Here is an 18,417-nt window from a genome sequence, read left to right as displayed (position 1 = left end):
TAGGTCGACCAATTTTGTTCAATGTCTTCGTTTATAGCGATGGTGCCTTGAAGTTTATTACTGACTAGAATCATTACAAATAGTTCGACCAGACAAGAAAGGCAATGCTTACTTTACTTTCTGACCCAAAAATCCTAATCATACTGTGAACTTCACAACGAAGGAGGAATTTATTGATAGTTAATATCAAAAATATTATAATTAGACCAAAACATAGAATTAGATTATGGCAATAAATCAGAAGACGACTATAAGCTTCATGAAATTGTGAAACGGAATAAATTCGCTTTTGATTGCCTTTATCCTTGACTCAAGTCAAGTTGTAATCGAGTTACTTCTAGTTAAAATGCCATTACAATATTGCAAACGGTACGTAAATTTAATTTTCAAAACTATGTGCTAAAATTTCTATTTTGACTCCTAACATTTGCGGCATATTCGAACGCAAATCAACAGAGAAATGAATATTGATATGAGGGAAATTTTATCTACTTATTGACAGTTATGTTGCATTAACATTGCAACATAATTGTAAGTTGAAATAATTTCCCTTAATAGCCTACTTCATGTAAACTATCGACCCAATATACAGTTACGGTACACAACTATTGATCGATGGATAGAGGTCATAAACGCCAGTAAAATCCGCCTCTAACTCGATTAGACGAAGAAATAATTTTCATCAAAATGCAACTTCATATTAATCGTCCAGACAAGGAATTAGTACACTATCGGTTACTGCAAATCGTACAGGATAGCCTATATATACTTATGGAATCGATTTTCCAGTCGATTAGGTAATGTAATGGTTTCAGTCTTGCCCCCCTCCGTCATCTTTCAGCGAACTACAGCTTCCGCTAGAACATGGATATCATTATTAAGTACAATGACTAAAAAAATGATCGATATTATAACTAGAATTAATAAAGAATTGCTACGATTTGTAATAAAGAATAAAAGGTCTCTACATATTAATCTCAATCGATATCACTTAAGGAAATGCTCTACAGTCTTGATACGCGTACTTTTCGCGTAGCGTAACTGATAGTAGATGATATAGAAGCATCAAAAAAATTATAGCCGCCAACCGCGGTTACTAAAAATTTAGTACAGGATTGAAATTTATTGTCTATTTCACCGTATTTTCCCGTTTTACGTTTATAATCAGATTTCTATTTCCTGCTCGCAATTTTAAGCCAAAAACAAACTAAGATTACCAGTCATCATAGAAATCAATCAGTAACTATTTGTGATTTCTTTTCAAAGAATACAAGCAGTCGAAATTCTTTGACCAAAGCCTTATTTGTCTTCCTTTATATATCTCAACTAAATAATATCCATTTATTTAATATTAGTTCCAAATGTCTGGACATGATCTGCCCTCACATGGGGTAAGCAATTGATTCTTTGCAACATGAACCCATTTGTCCAACCTAGACAGTGTGATGTTATTATTTGATTTCATAATTATGCCAATTTCATCTTCACAACTAGTGGTGACTACTCTGACTTATTAATTAAAACAATAACATAACTGTTATAATTCAAATGCTGAAAATTCAAAAAAACACAAGACAAGGCAAACAGAGCTTGAATCCTTCTATGCATAACTAAAAACGACATGAATCTAAATTTAACAATAATAAATGGATGTAATAGACAAGCCCAATGTTGCTGTAGGACCGCTTACGGATTTGCTTTTGTCCTCGAAAAAATTACACGACCATGACAATAGATATGAAGAATCTTTAATCCCTCCCAACATCTTTAAATCTATCATCTTACTTCCATTCTTTCCCTTTTCTGCTCTCATTCGAGATTAGTCAGTGGTTATGTAGAAGGTAAAAGCGCCAACTAGGTTTCCACGCGCCACTATTCAATCATTTTAACGTAGAACGGCAGGAAAAAGTCTCCTCTTCGATGCCCCACCCTGGATGCTATTTCTCAATTTTTCTACCTCAGGAAATTGTCTGTTCTTCTTCATTAATCTAGGCTAGCATTAAAACCACAAAAGCCTTGACAGCATCGGTAGAAAGACTTTTATTGTGATCTAACAGGTAAAACTGGGCGTCTAAATTCTCTTCATTTGAATACATCAATTTAATCTAGTCAGTTATTTCGTATCCTAACGCAAGTTCAAAAAGTAGTTTATTAATTTACGAATTGAACTCGTTTCGTATTACCAGTCTTATCGCTAGCCAAGTGTTGAAAATTTTCGGCGGTTGCTACCCAAAGAATAAACAAGACTAATACAAGCTGAGCCATTCAGATTCCTCCTTGCCTGAAGTGAATGAGTTTTTTCCAATCATCTTACTTTTACACGGAGCGATTATAGGTAAACAGCTACAAGAAAATAGCTAAAACATTAATTCATCCAAGTGATCACTGAATAACAATCTTTAGCCAAACTTTTATTAATCGATAAGATCTCAATACTTGTTTATTTCATTCAAGATTAAACTTGCTTATACAACTCAGTAATCCTTTTAATTTCCTTTCCTGAAAATATAGCCCACCTTCTACATCTAAATCCAACTTTCTACACTATATAAAGTGCTCTACTAAATATAAAACTAAAAAGCATTTTCAATCCAGTGGACACTACTACCTTATTCTTTAATTAAACTCGCTGATGCAAGTCAGTGATCATTTTAATTTCCTCCCGGTAAAATATAATCCATCCTCTACGGCGTAATCCAATTTATTATCTTACATAAAGTGCTCTACTAAATTTAAAACTAGAAAAATATTTTCAATCCAGCGGGCACAGCTGCCTCATTCCTTTAATAACATGTCTGATGAAAGTAACCATTTGGAAAATAAAGAGCGAAAAAAATTAAACTTTGACAATATGAACGATCAGGATTCTAATCCTTTAGAAGATATTATCAATTGGGCTGAAATTGGTAGGTATAACGATGAGAAATCAGAAATAAGAAAGTTGATCACATGGATCCGTCAAAGTCAATATAACGAAAAAGATTTAACGTTCATCATTAATCGACTATGGGGTAAAGTTATATTATACGAGCCTATGATGGAGTTAGAAGCAAATGAAAAAGCGGATGAGCAATGTGCCATCATGACTATTCGATTAATTGCCAACGATAATGCAACCCCTAAAAGTATCCAGGAAATGGTTGTAGGCTTATTCTTAGATCGCATCCAAAATGAAGTTAACTTGGATTTTTGTGGCTTACGTAATACTATCGTGGGATATCTGGTGCAGAATTATGCACAGGTAGGAGAGATTATCGATCATTGGTATGATGATGACAAAATATTTCGAGTAGCGGATAAAATACCATCGGGTGAGCAAAATCATTTCCCTACGTTATATCTACAATTATTATTGACTGGGAAAACACGCCAAAGTAAAGCTTTAGCGATCCAAGCATTACTCTATAATATTAAATTAAATAAATATAGCTTAGATGATAAAGAAGAGATTATTACACGAATTACAAGTATCCAAACCATTTGTTGCGCATCATCCGATGAAGGATATCCTTACCCTTATGATTATTCCCTTTTTTATGATGCATCGCAATTAGCTGAAAATATCCTAACCGAAACCCCTCATAAGCGATTGCAAACCATTACTGTTGAATCATTAATTCGTAATGATATTCTCTTAGTAAGGGATAGCGACTTAAATGCAGTCGATCAAAGATTGACATTGATATCAACATTGCGTCTATTGACGGTAGCAAAAGCTTTCCAAGATCAATTTAACTTAAAATTTTGCACCACTAAATTTGAATTAATGTTGGATGTATTAAAAGAAGAAAATCGAGCTCGTATCATCTTGGAAGCATGTAAAGCTTTAGTTAATTTTATTGATAAACTAAATTATCAACAACATCCGACACTATTTCAAGATTTAATCGGTGAATTTTTAGCTTTATTACAAGGTCGACATCGTATGGATGTTAAAAAAACAATTATACAATCATTACAAAATTTAGGCTGGCGTTTTCTCGATTTACAAGATACTATATTACAACGTTGGGAAAGGAATATACGTACAGCCAATCGTGAAATTGCCTACGAATTAATCGATGCAATGATTTATTGGGCAAAGGAGAAAATTAAACAACAGGATATCGTCAGTAAATTATGGCGAATTGCTATCTCATCAGGTTCATCAGATCAACAACAGGCATTACAAAATTATATTATCGAAGAATTAATTAATAAATCGCTATTAAGAAATGATCATCTTAAATATCTCATTGAATGTAATGACAATTTCTTATTCCGCCGTAAAGCACTGTATGAATTGAAAGATAAAGCCATGTTTAGTGAAAAATTTCGTATCGATGTATCCCAATTTTTTCTATCGTTAATTGTTACTGAGCGAAAGGATGCCATGATTGTCCTCTTAATTGACGCTATCATCGAAGGTGGTAATTTAAAAGATGATTATGCTGTTCAACAGTTGTTAAATATGGCGACACAATCCATTGCCATACCTAAGCAAACCCGTAATTATATCATGAATAATAAGCATTGGCCAGCGCACATAAGATGGAGTAATATTTTAAACTGTAGTGATGATGCTATTTTGCAGAGAACCGCTGTTAATCAATTGGTAGCTTTAAACTCTTCGATGCCAGAAGAGAAGCAATATATCGAAAATTTATTTTGGGATCTACTTATGAATGTTAATACTGACCATGATATTAAAATACACATCGCTGAAGGATTGCAACAAATGGCTCAATCCACAATTCGTAAATTATCTACTTCATCGAATAAAAGCTCTAATCGGGATTCGATTAAAGATCATAACGGTTTAATGGAAAAACGATTACTTCACTTAATATCCACTTATTTAAATCATGACCAACTTGGCAATACATTACTACCTTTGATTAAAACAACATTTGATAAAGCGACGAATGGAAGCCAGATCTTTCAACAAAGTCACCGGCAGACTTTGGATGAAAAAGCAAATCAACGCCTGAAATTGCTGGAAAGAACATTATTTGACAAATTGAAAGATAGTCAACTGTAATCTTAATCAAGCTAAAGTATTCAATGGCCTATCTTATATCTAGTTAGTCGATTAAATTCAATCAAGTCTATTACTTTAGAAATGATTGCATGATTTTAGTTAGTTGAAGGGTTCTTGTCTGTATCAACGGCGTAGCTATTTTTTTATCATAACTTGTGGTACTTGACTGTTTCATGCAATCGTTCATTACGGTTAGCTATTTAAGGTTAATCTCTGGAATTTAATCGTAAAATTAGTTCTATTCCATAGTAATTTCAATATTGGTCTAAAACACATATGAAGTGAATTGCAATCATGAACTAATATTTTGTTCAGAAGCAAGCTCCTAGCAGTTTCAATAGCAGCTATCGACCCAAAAGCAGGTACACGCTCATACGCTAGTTGTTACTAATGGCATTTAGTTAGTAGAGCCAAAGGATTTAGATTCATTATTGCTAAGTTATGTATACTAGTAATAGGGGTGTATGGACAAAATTGCACTTTACCCTCTGTAATGGATTTCATCTAAATCTTCTCAAAATTTTTACTAGTAAACTATACTAATTATACTTTGATTTAATTTTAAGCAATTAACAATATCGTTATACAAACTCTATAGAATCTGTCTATACATGTTGTCTACATGCAAATTTAAACACTTTAGTGTCAATTCGAATAGTTTGTATATCTTTTACCTTTGTTTAATAGTGTTATTAATCTCTTGTTATCATATTATTCTCTACGCTAACTTGATTTATCGCAGATTATCTTCTGCTCTTTATGCACTCGTTTGCCAATAATAATCTAATTAAGTTGGGTATCTATTTTCTTCATGTGTGATATAACAGTATCATTACACGTACGACCTTTTACTAAACGATTAATTCTTTCTATGAGAAACTAATCGCTATTAACCAAATAGAAAAGTCTCATCATACGACCATAGTATGATCTTTTAGCTAAACTATTAATTCTTCCTAAAAAAGATTGATTGTTGTTAACAAAATGCAACATGAAAAGTCTCTTTATACGTATGATCTTTTTGCTAAACTATTAATTCTTCCTATAATTGATTAATTCTTGTTAATAAATGCAGCATAAAAGTCTCATTAAAGGTGCAATATTTTAGCTAAATTACTAATTCTTCTATAGTAATTGATAATTATTATTAACAAAATGCACCTTAAAAGTCTCATTGCACGTGTGGTCTTTAAATTAAACCATATTAATTTTTCCTATCATAGATGAATAATTAATTGTAAACAAAATACCACAAAACTATTTTTTTTTAAGGCGGAGTTATTAGGACGTTTTCAATTAGCTTTTCTTTTATTAATCACGTTAGACGCTATTAGACTATTGCAGATAAATGTAGCTAGTCATGAAATATTACACCTTTCATATAATTATTACTAGTTTAATATTGGAATATGGCTTTCTAAAATAACGAATTATTATGGCTGCTATATAGTATATGTCTGAATATTAAAATAATACATTTAGTAGGAAAAATGATTCAATTTATAATAGTTTGAAACGTGATCAATTAATTGTAAAGAATAGTTTTATTTGTTTCTAGCAAGCACTCGCTCGCTGCTATTATGGAGTTCAAAGATATCCTCGATTTATAGCTAATTTCCTATCTTCTATACTATCACGTACCGTTATTAATGTACGGTATGTCATATCGGGGCAGAATCATCACATATAGTGATAGTGCAGAGAATTCGATTTCTATAATTTTTTGGGTACAAATTGACTGTAAAGAATAGTTTTTATTTACTGCTAGCAAACATTCATTCGCTACCGTTCCATTAGGATAGTTTTGAGTTCAAAAATATCCTCGAGTGATGGCCAATTTCCGATCATTTATACTATCATGTATCCTTCAAATATATCATATCAGGACGAAATTGTTGCATACCAGTACCGTAATAACGCTAAGGATTCTATTTGTATCAGTTTGAAATGTAACTATTGACTGTAAAGAATAATTTTATTTGTTTCTAGCAAACACCCACTCGCTACTGTTCTATTAAGATAGTTCCGAGTTCAAAGTTATCCTCGGGTTATGTTTAATTTTCTACGATTTATAGTGTCTTGTATCGTTAAAGTACAGTATACCTTATCGGGAGAGAATTGTTATATATGGCAGCCGTGCCAAGAGTTCCATATATATAGGTCTGAAAGATCTAACCAACTGACTGCAAAAATAATTGTGATTGTAATTGTTTTTCGCAAACATGCGGTTGCTACTGTTCGATTGGAATAGTTCTGAGTCAAAAATATTTTCGAGTTATAGCCAATTTCCTATCGTTTATGTGATCATGTACCGTTATTAAAGTATAACATGTCAAGACAGAATTATTAAACGCAGTTATAGCGCTAAGAATTTAATTTCTATCAGTTTTTGAAAGTACTGATCGACTTTAACTTAAAGAATAGTTTATTTGCTGTTGGCAAACATTCGCTCGCTACTCTTCTGTTAGGATAGTTCTGAGTTCAAAGCTACCCCTGAGTTATGGCCAATTTTATATAATTTATGGTATTTTGTACCGTTAAAGTATATCATATCGGGAGCAAATTGAATTGTCATATAGAGTAGCGATACTAAGAGTGCGATTTATATCTGTTTGAAAGATGTATCTGACCGACTGTGAAAAATAAATTTTATTAGATTCATGTAAACATTCGCTCACTACTATTCTATTAGGATGGTTCTAACTTGTTGCATCTTAGTTGATCTAGACATTAAGCAGTCATAGTTTTCTTTTTAAAATTTGAATGATTCTATCACTTTACCCATATCCTGTCGAATTTCAAGTACAATGTAATCGTAAAGCGAAGTGTTGAAATTAGTCGTTATACAATCTCTAATCGGCAGTATGTTTTAGTGCAGAAGTAAGCTACTTGATACACAGTGCATGCTTCCCGATATGTTCCATTTGTAATCTACTGTATGGGATTTATAGCACAAGATATTCATCAAATATCGAATCTTTTCCTGATATCAATATGAATAGAAAAGTATGAGAATATATTTTAGTTGGTGGTTTAATCAACTTTCAATCGTTATTTTGCAAAAATCTTGTCAAAGTTAAGAAAAAAATTAATTATCACACCACGAAATCATGGCTTATACGCAGTATTGTCATAATTTCAAGTAGTCCATTTCATTTCCTCTTTATCCTTATTTCATAGTATGATTGTTAGGAATAACAGTTAGCACTTCATACTAAAAAATTTTAATCTTGGCAATATATTGTAAATGCATGCTTTATAGTAGTAGATCGATATTTAAGACCCTATCATGGAAATGAAATTCACATAAGGGTTAAAAAAGTCTAAGATATCACTAATGGTAGGTGTAAAATATATCTAATTCATTTGTAAACAAATACGATTATTGAATTTAACATCTCTGCAGAATTGATTACTCTCTCTTCTTTAAAATTCTCCGTTTGACTGCAGAAAGGTGAAAAGTTTGATATTTTTATTCCAGCCTATAGATATGGTAATATCTGTAAGCTGGCTATTAGCGTATCTTGACAAGAATTAAATAGCTCTAAAAATTTCTTATTAATTATATTGCTTTTTGCCCATCTGGAATCGTACATAACTATATAATTAAAGCCTATTCATTAGTTTCCTAAACTGCCTAAATTTCGTATATTAGTCAGAAATTGGTCTAGAATTTTTCAATCTTATTGCCTTCTATCTATTAAACTTTCAAAATCTCCATCCAAATCGATTCATTGGTTACGCAATCGTAAAAAAATTTCTAATTAGTTACTTTCTGCTTTAAAGTCTCATTAATTATAATAGGCAAGAACTGCAGCGGCATAAAGCTTTATTAACTGAATTTTTCGATCAACGGGGTTCTAATGGCACTTTCAAATAAATACAAAAAGCTTATTAAAATAGTTGATTTGAATATTTCTTACAGGTTAATGAATTGGAACAATAAGAATAGAACTTAATCTAGTCAATGACCTTATTCGAGACTTTTGTCATTGAACAAATTAAAATGCAAATCAATGGATTTAAGTGGGCATTGATTGATCAAGCCTGAGTAATCTTATACAGAACTGATTATCTACAGCTTCTATCGTTGGGAGAAATAACAATATTAAGAACACTATTAATCTAACCACGGATCTTCTACTACCGGTTCTGTAATATACTATAGTCTATATTCATAAGAGATCTGTTTTATTCTGAAGCTTTGGCAGAAATCAATTATGTTGGCAAATGACCAATTTCAAAGTACAAATTAGTAGCAGAACATCGTCATCTAAGGACTGCTTATTCCATTTTAGTGGGTCTAAATTGACGACAGCAATCCTTTTTAAAAATAGTTTCAATTCATTCCGAATCCACCGGAAGATTAGTCAAATTATAGTCGATGTCGAGCTAAGGTGCTAAAAGAAAAGGATCACAATCCTATCCTTAACTTTACATATTCGGTCTCTGTTACTCAAAAGAACGACATTAACGGTTGGCTTATAATTTACCGACAGTAAAATATCATATTCCTATCGTCTACATACGTATTCGATCTCTGTTAAGGCACCGATAGAAAGGCATTGTAATCGTATCATCAACTTACACATTCAATCTCTGTTAAAGCACCAATAGAAAAAGAATTGCGATACTATCCTTAAAATTAGATATTCAATCTTTGTGGCTCAAAGTAACGACTCTAACAGTGGCACTAAGACTCATAAAGTCTTGAAAATCATTTTACTAAAGATGCTTTTCATTACTGGCAAAGTAGAAGAAAATTCATTTTGTTTTCGTGGGCAAATAGCGAATGTACAGGTTAGTAGAAAAAGTATCCAAGTCATATTCATGTGTAATGATTTGATCTATTCTTGTTTAATCAAAGCTACTCCATCAACGGTTGAACTAGAACTAGCCAAGATTAGAACAATCATTTTATTAATAATAGTTTCAATTTTTCATCAGCTGATGAACAACTTCCTGATTAATAAGTAGTTAAAGGATGTCCTATAAATGATAGTTTCCATTTATAAACTGGTTAATAACATACTGATGCACATGTAATTGAAGGACATGATCATTTTACTAATGATAGTTCCAATTTTTGGGAAAACCTGGTGACCAACTTCCAGATACGAGTAAGAGCAGTTGAATGATAGTTTCAGCTCCTATTCAAGCTGGTTAACAATCTCCTGATAGATATGACCATCGTATTATTGCAATAAATACATATCCATTCTTAGTCAGGCCATTATATCAGCCAAAGACCCTTAATTTCTTCTTAAAATAAGAAAATTATTTCGCTTATAGGTACCGTTTTTGTATAGAATTAAGAAATAAATCAATTGACTTTTAATCTATAACCAAGAATGATATCAAGAAGCGCGAAAAACAATCACAAATCCATCCTCAGTTATTCAGAATTGTGTTTAACAATGGAAGTTTTCCTTTCTAATTTATCATAAGTTAAGAAATCGTTTCTTTAAAGGTTCTTTTCCGCATAGAATTAAGAAATTCATTTAGCTTAATCTATAGCCGGTAATGGTAGCAACCCACCCTAAGTCATGCAGGATTGTATTATAACGACTCTAATATTGAAGTAGTGTTACGTCGGACGTCTATCGTTCCTCTCAAGTTCGTTTTCAAATAAGAAAATGTTCCATTAATAATTCCTTTTATTCCTAGAATTAAGAACCAAATCATTTTGCTTTAATTTATAATCAATCGATATATAAAAAGTAATAAGAATAATCATAGATCTATCCTGTTATCCAGGAGTGCATTAGCAGGATACTGATATTAAATTCATAATCTCTCGGACAGTAGAACTTCCTTTCTAGTTCCTCTTAAAATAAGAGAATCGTTTCATTCAAGAATCTTTCTATACCTAGATGAGACAAATGCATTAATTTACTTTATTCTACCATCAGTAGTTGTATAAAGCGAGCTCAAAATAATTCCAGATCCATCTTCACAGAGGATTCATCACTGACTCAGGAGTGCATTAGAACGATACTAATGTTAAAGTAATATTGCACCAGACAGTAACGCCTCATTTCTAGCTAGTCATAAAATAAGACAATCGTTTCATTTACGATTTCTTATATAGCTAGATGTGAGAAATAGATTAATACACTTTAATCTACAATTAACAGTCTAATGAAGAGTGCTAAAAATGATCCCAGATCTTTTCTTGATGATGCAGAAGTGTATTGTAATGATGCTCATATTAAAGTAGTATTCCATCGGACAGCACGGTAGTACTTCCTTCCTAGCTCTCGTCGTAAAATAAGGAAATCATTTCATTAAAAATTCCTTTATATCTTGATGTGAGAAATCTATAAATTTACCTTAATCTACCATCGACGTTTATTTAAAGAGAGCTAAAAATAATTCCAGATCCAATCTCACTGGGGATTCTTTAACTCACTCAGAAGGGTATTATAACGATACTAATGTTTAAATAACATTCAATAGGACAGTAACACTTCCCTTCTAGCTCATCTTAAAATGAGAAAATCATCGTTTCATACGAGATTCCTGTTATGACTAGAATCGAAAAATAGATTAATTCATTTTAATCTACGATTAACGGCTAGATAGAGAGTACTAAGAATGATTCCAGATCCATCCTCGGTGATACTGGAGTCCATTATAATCAATATTAAGCAGTAATATATCAGAAGATAGCATTTCTTCCTTAGCCAGAAAATTTTAATCATCAATTTCAATCAAATAATATATTAATAGCTTTGAAGGAACTTTGTATAGAACATAGTAATAATAACAAGGAAGATTTTTATTGTCACTTATTATTGACTTTTCTCTTTTATGCCAATTGAATGAAAAAGATATTTTCAAAATAAGAAACATTTATTTTCCACCTCTAAAATGCAATTATCCGTTTTATCATCGCAAAGATATGTTACTGTCTACTGCAGTGGTAAAATATTCTACCTTGTTATGTACAAGTGCTAAATCTCTTTAACAGTTAAAGCAGTCCACGATGGAATGGGTGATTGGAGATAAAGCATTTGAGCATCTCTGCTTATTAACAAATGTGCTATAATGCTGTTAGATTGTTAAAATCGGTTAGAAAATGATTTCTTCTAAAAGCAAATTCTCAATCCGACGTGTAATTGAGGTAATCATACACCTATCTTACTCAGTTTATGGTATAATTACTCTTTTTGATCCCCTTTAACTTTGTTCATTTATTAAAGTCGGTTAGAAAATGATTCCTTTTAAACGTAAATTCTTATTCTGACCTGCAATTTTGAGATACATCTACCTTAATCCAATTATGTGATTGCTACTCTTAAGAATGTTTACTCCATTAGCTCCCTGGAAACGGTTAGAATTTGTTCCTTTTAAATATTCGACGAAAATTTCTCACTCTGGCATGCAATTGAGATAGTTCTACATTTGCCTTAATACGTCTATGGTCCAATTACTCTTGTTAATGAGTTTTAACACCATTAATTTGTTAAAGTTGGCTAGAAGTTATTTCTTTTAGACATTCAGCGCAAATTCTCACCTTGACATGCAATTGAAATAGTTCTATATCTACCTTAATGCGTTTTAACATCGTTAATTTACTAAAATCAGTTAGAATTTATTCCTTTTGAATATTTAACGTAAAATCTCACTTTGGTATGCAATTTACTGTAGATAATTACGAGTGTACTTCTGCCTTAATGCGTAATACGTTTATGGTATTATTACTCTTGCTAATGAGTTTTAACACCATTAATTTGTTAAAGTCGGTTAGAAGTTGTTCCTTCTGAATATTCAACGTAAATTCTCACTTTAGCATGTAATGAGGATAATTATGAGTGGACGAGTACATCTACCTCAATATATTTATAGTATTATTACTCTTTTTAATAAGCTTTAATATCGTTCAATTTTTAAGGTCGATTAGAATTTATTCCTTTTAATTAAATATACTCAACATAAATTTTAAGGTTAGTATACAACTGAAATAATTACTAGTATACATCTACCTTAATTAATCCATTTATGGTATAATTACTTTTTTAATGAACCTTAACACCGTTAACTTGTTTAAAGTCGGTTAGAATTTATTCGATCAAGATATTCAAAGACAATTCTCAACCTAGCATGTAATTAAAATAATTATACATCCACTTTAATATGCTTATGCTATGATTGCTCCCCTTATTAGCTAATTATTTTAATTTTTATGTAATTAATTAAATTTAGTAGTAATCATTTTTGGCCTTGGAATTGTTGATCAAAAGAATGAAAACCTCCTATTTCTAACATCATAGAATGTTCTAATAAATTAAATGCATGCAGAAGTAAATCCATAAGCGTTTACATATTCTTGAAATCTAACATTCTTTAGATTTCAATTATTTTAATGTTTGTCTCAATAGCGTGGATAATTTCTTTCCATCAAAAGGCTGAAAACATATTTCCAGCATGATAGAATACTGTAGTAAACGAATTACATACGGAATTAGTTCTATAAAAGTTTATAGAATCTTGTCAACTTTAAGATTGATCTAGCAGAGCAGATAGTTATCTATGATAATATCTAGATTTCATGAGAAATTTTGTTCTAAGCTCGTTTTTAAAGTCTGTGATGAAGTAGATTAAAAAAATTGCCCAGCAACGTTCTTTCAAATACTTTCATTTCCTTTTAATCTTTGCTCATATAGCATTTATAGAATGACATAGAAATGGTGGATACTTTTATTCATTCAAGACAGTGATTTCTTAAAAATATTTATTCCTGAGCTCATCTCAATATCGTTTCGATACGTTGAATAGAATACTCTTATACAGTATATCCAAAGCAATTAATATTATCAAGAACCTTATATAGTTGAAGTATTTCCGTAGAAAGGTACATCATTTCATTTATGAAATCTCCTTTCTGTCTTTACCCTGAAAGTGACTTGAGCAGCTGATTACAGGCAATCTATTCACAAGCATTCGTACCACTATTTCCGATTTCTATTCTACATAGTTTTGACTAAATCTCAAGGCATTAAATATTAATGGTACATGCTCAAGAAATTCACTAGTGCTGTTTAATTAATGGTTGTCAGGTCTATTAAAAGTGTTACAGGCAATCTATCATTGAAGTAGAGTTGAATTTTGCACCTATATTGTGATTATCATTAGAAAATACGAATAACGCATAACTTGAATCAAATTCTAGAGTTTATTTACTTTAGAATCCAAATATAGAATTCATCAAACAATGACGTGAAATTACCAATAGTGCTCTTTCGGTCAAGACTTTGAGTTACTAACAGTATTTAAAAGTTTGAACTTAAAATCTTATTAAGGAGAATTGGGGTAATTTTGTTAGGTTGAGCTGCTCTTCCAAGTACAGAAATTGCCACATTTCCAGTATTTGGTCTTGATTTAGCTCTATTACAGAGGTAAAGCTATTATTTTCATGCGTATTTATATCTAGCCTCAATCAAGGCATGAATAGGAAGATTGTATGAATTCTAATCTACAAGAGTAGCTATAATTATGCGATTATTCTCTTTTGAGCAGTCCTGAATGAATTTCATCCACTATCATTCATTGACTATGTTATAGAATAACATTCTTCTCTTCTACGGAGTTTCCTATTAGGCAACAGTTTTAATATTATCGTTATAATTCAGATTGATACCTTCGGACATTAATCCGTAAGGATGTTTCTAATAGCAACTAGAAGTGAATGATTCCTTTTACTATCATCTTTCATTCCTAACCTGTCGAATCTTAGTGATTAGTAATGCGAAAATAGATTTTGCAATAAATTATTATTTCCAAGTAAAATCTCCTTTCAATTCTTTCTTCTGATACTTAAGTTAATTTTGAATGAAATTATCGAAACGTTCTTATTGCATTGGAAGTTTGTAATGATGGCTAGCCTAAGCTAATCCACAGAGAGACATATGTCTTGATCTTATTGAACGTAGAACAATTTCGTTAATCCAATTAGAGACAATTTTAAACTGTAAAACTACTTAATAAGTGGAGGGGAATTCGGTTGAAATGATAAGTTGTAGAGCTTACCATATACTCGAATCAGATTCGTTGTAATTTTAACTTTACTATACCATCTTATTTGGAGACATTTTGCAAAATGTATTCGTTGTAGGACTTGACACTATTACATTGTTTTCACTCTCTCATTTTCTTGTAGATATCGACTGAAATGGATAAATGGCTGTTTTAAATCTGTAGCGATATTACGTAAAATGCCTATCTACAGCAATTCATTCTGTTACAGAGAGAAAGAGTGGCTAAACATTCACAAGTTATTGAATTAAGCTAAATTATTTTTAGCTTCAACTCTTAAAAGTAATCTATGGTGAATACTAGATACAAATCATTTTATTCTTGAAAAATAATCCTATATTGAAAGCTGAATACAAAGACACCTTTACTATAATTCTAGGTTTATAATTACCTAAAAAATCTTTCTAGATACCCCAATACTAGTCTAAAAAAATTATTACTCTTGGTGAGAAAGTCATTCTACAAAGACTCTGGCTACAAGATGGCTAACAATTTCAAAACGAAACGATTGCATCAGAGTTTAGAAAATATTTTAATCGATAACCAGAGCCATAAGAAAAAGATTGATCTTTTTTTACGTATTATCCAAGAAAATCTGACTCAATTAGATGATATTATCCGCTACTTTATATCTCGAGTTCATGGATCCAATTTTAAACCTTACCTTACAATTTTAATTATTGCTCTATGCCGCATTTACATCTATCACCATCGGAAGATGAAATCGACCACAAGAACTCAAGTTTATTCATTACTTTATTTTATCGTAGATACATCATTTTTTCAAGCATCGCCTTGTATGCTACACAATCATGTTGTTGATATCCTAGGTCGCGATCAAACTCTTTTAAATCGACTTACTAAGCAACATAGCCTTACAGCCAGCAAATTAGTTCCTTATATCGACAATAATCATAGCCAATTTTTTATCTTGTATCAAAATTTAATATTATCCAGAGAAAGTATCCGGTATATATCCATAGGCTTATGTGGCATTAATAAAATCATTCATCTTCATTCTCCATCCTACCCATGGCAAGAATTAGCAATAGAATTGTTAAAGATGAAAGACTCTCCGCTAATAGGCCCAATAACCAATTTATCATCTAATCAGCAAGTTAGTATCTTATGTCAAAGTATTCAGTTGGCTGTTAAAATACTACAAAATGATTCTTCGTTTCGTTTAATGAACGATATGATTAACATCATATTGCCGACAAATTTAATAATAGATAAGCTATACTCCAATTTAATCAATGTCACTTATTCTTGTAGCATCTTACAAATCTTGACCATTGCTAAATCTAATTTAGTTCATATTTTAAATAATTATGATATAATTGGTTGCCAAATATGTCAGTGGTTAATTGAACAATATAATTCATCAGCGAATCATCAACAAGAAATTATCATTCATAGCCTCACAGAATTTATCATCGAATGTCCAAATGAATTTGAATTATATTCAAAAGTGATACACCAGGTTGCTGTATCTTTTTCCAATTTATTTGGCCATGCTTCAAATCCATATATCCGTCGATTATTACTTAAATCATTAGATCAAATATTTAAAACATATCGCCTCGAAATACATGCTAATCAAGCGGTTAATGAAATTTTTAAGCAACTTCTAGAGGATAGAGGCATTGATCCAGTACAGCAATGTTACTTAATTGATATTCTTGCTAATTTTGCTAATTATTACAGCAATGTTCTAGGGGATAAAATTCGGGCTAAGTTATGGCTTTGTCTTAAAGAGGATAATATCCATTTTGATTCAACTGTGCGGTTAGCTATTGAAAAAGTATTAATTTGTAAATATAATGCTTGCCAGGTAGAAATAGTTCAAAGCATTCTTCTTTCTTCTCAACATGAAAGTAATAAGATCAAAGCAATCAATATTTTACAAGAATACAGTGAATTAAGTGATTCTTATTTTGAAGCTAATTTATCAACATTGGTATCAGTCTTGAAAGATGATACTTATGTAGAGACTAGAGTAAAAATTATCCGTATTTTTATTCTTTGGATACAGCAAGATTATCATTCCTCAACAATTCTTCAGTATCTATGGTTAGTTATTATAGATTCTACATGTACATCATCCAGTAATGAATTAGTTAGAAATCAAATTGTTGAACAATTATTGGTCTTGCAGAAACTTAACCGAGAGCAAGTTCAATATTTAGCAACGAAATATAGCGTAACAGCAATTCGAAAAAAAGCTTTACAACATTTAACAAGCGATGCTATGACTATCGAGAAAAAAACTCTAATAACCTTTCTAATATCACATTTACAATTTGAGAGCAATACAGAATTATTTAAAGATATTCTTAATGCCGTTTTAATTATCTTAAAATCTACAGGCTTAGAAAATGAGTATCAACATCATTTCCTGGCTCTTATTAAGAATCCAAGCATACCTAAAAGTAATAGAGTAATGTTAGTTCAATGTAATTACTGGCAGGAAGTGGAAAAATGGAAAAATACTATCCTATACGCGTTCGAAGACGCTTTACAAATAGATGCTATCGATCATTTATTTCGTCACTACTTTGAATTAAATCAAGAAGAAGAAAGAAAAGCAATAGAGTTATTATTCCTAGAGAAATTGACTTGTATTAACATCAGCCCGTACGTTAGGATTTGTCTAAAAAATACTGTGACATTAATCGACAAAATAAAATCCGATTTTCGACACGTACTGACATCAAATGGCAGTCTTGCTCAGCAACTTCATGGAACACTACATACGCCAACTGATACTTTTACCTGCATCAATAATAATGAAGCTTATTTGAATATAGCAAAATGGCAAGACTTGGTGTCAAGGAATTTCAACGCTACGAGAAATATCACTGAAAATAGTGGATTAAAAGCCGCCATCACTACCTTACCTAATGATACTATCGTAAGTAATGGAGGTAAAGCCCAAACGAAGAGCGAGCATAGTCAGTACACAAGCAGAAATGTCGACTCACAATATATAAATAGAAGGAATTATATACATTTTCTATTCCAACTAACCCTAATTATTGCTCTCTATATCTTTACCATCTATCAAGTCAACTGATAAAGTGTTAGCACCTTAAAGCTATAAGTCTTTGTGTCTGCAGAATTAAGCGAACAATTCTACAACTGTAATCTTACTAGTTAATTTATTATGTAAATGTTGCATGTATATCCGTATCTTATATATATTATATGCATGTTGATGTTTAAAATATCAAGTATAATAGTAAATGGCCTTGGAATACTGCATTGATTTATAAAATATTTAGCTACAAAGCACATAACTTCCTTTAACCTACAGCAAACATTCGACTAGATTTAGCAACAATACAATACTCTAGATA

The 18,417-nt window shown here is 31.3% G+C and overlaps 2 protein-coding genes across 2 annotated transcripts; both read left to right on the top strand.

Moving 5' to 3' along the window:
* Positions 1-2,791: 2,791 nt before the first annotated feature.
* TRIADDRAFT_58521 (uncharacterized protein) lies at positions 2,792-5,020 on the top strand (the record flags this gene model as incomplete). The annotated part of the gene is made up of 1 exon (XM_002114696.1): positions 2,792-5,020. One exon carries the CDS (start codon positions 2,792-2,794, stop codon positions 5,018-5,020), a length of 2,229 nt encoding a protein of 742 aa, XP_002114732.1.
* Positions 5,021-15,539: 10,519 nt separating this feature from the next.
* TRIADDRAFT_58520 (uncharacterized protein) lies at positions 15,540-18,134 on the top strand (the record flags this gene model as incomplete). The annotated part of the gene is made up of 1 exon (XM_002114695.1): positions 15,540-18,134. The coding sequence occupies one exon, from the start codon at positions 15,540-15,542 to the stop codon at positions 18,132-18,134; it is 2,595 nt and encodes an 864-aa protein (XP_002114731.1).
* Between the last annotated feature and the right edge of the window lie 283 nt (positions 18,135-18,417).

The sequence above is a fragment of the Trichoplax adhaerens genome, genomic scaffold (genome assembly GCF_000150275.1).
Source record: "Trichoplax adhaerens TRIADscaffold_8 genomic scaffold, whole genome shotgun sequence".
NCBI classification, from domain to species: Eukaryota; Metazoa; Placozoa; class Uniplacotomia; order Trichoplacea; family Trichoplacidae; genus Trichoplax; species Trichoplax adhaerens.
This window is presented reverse-complemented; position numbering and strand designations above follow the sequence as displayed.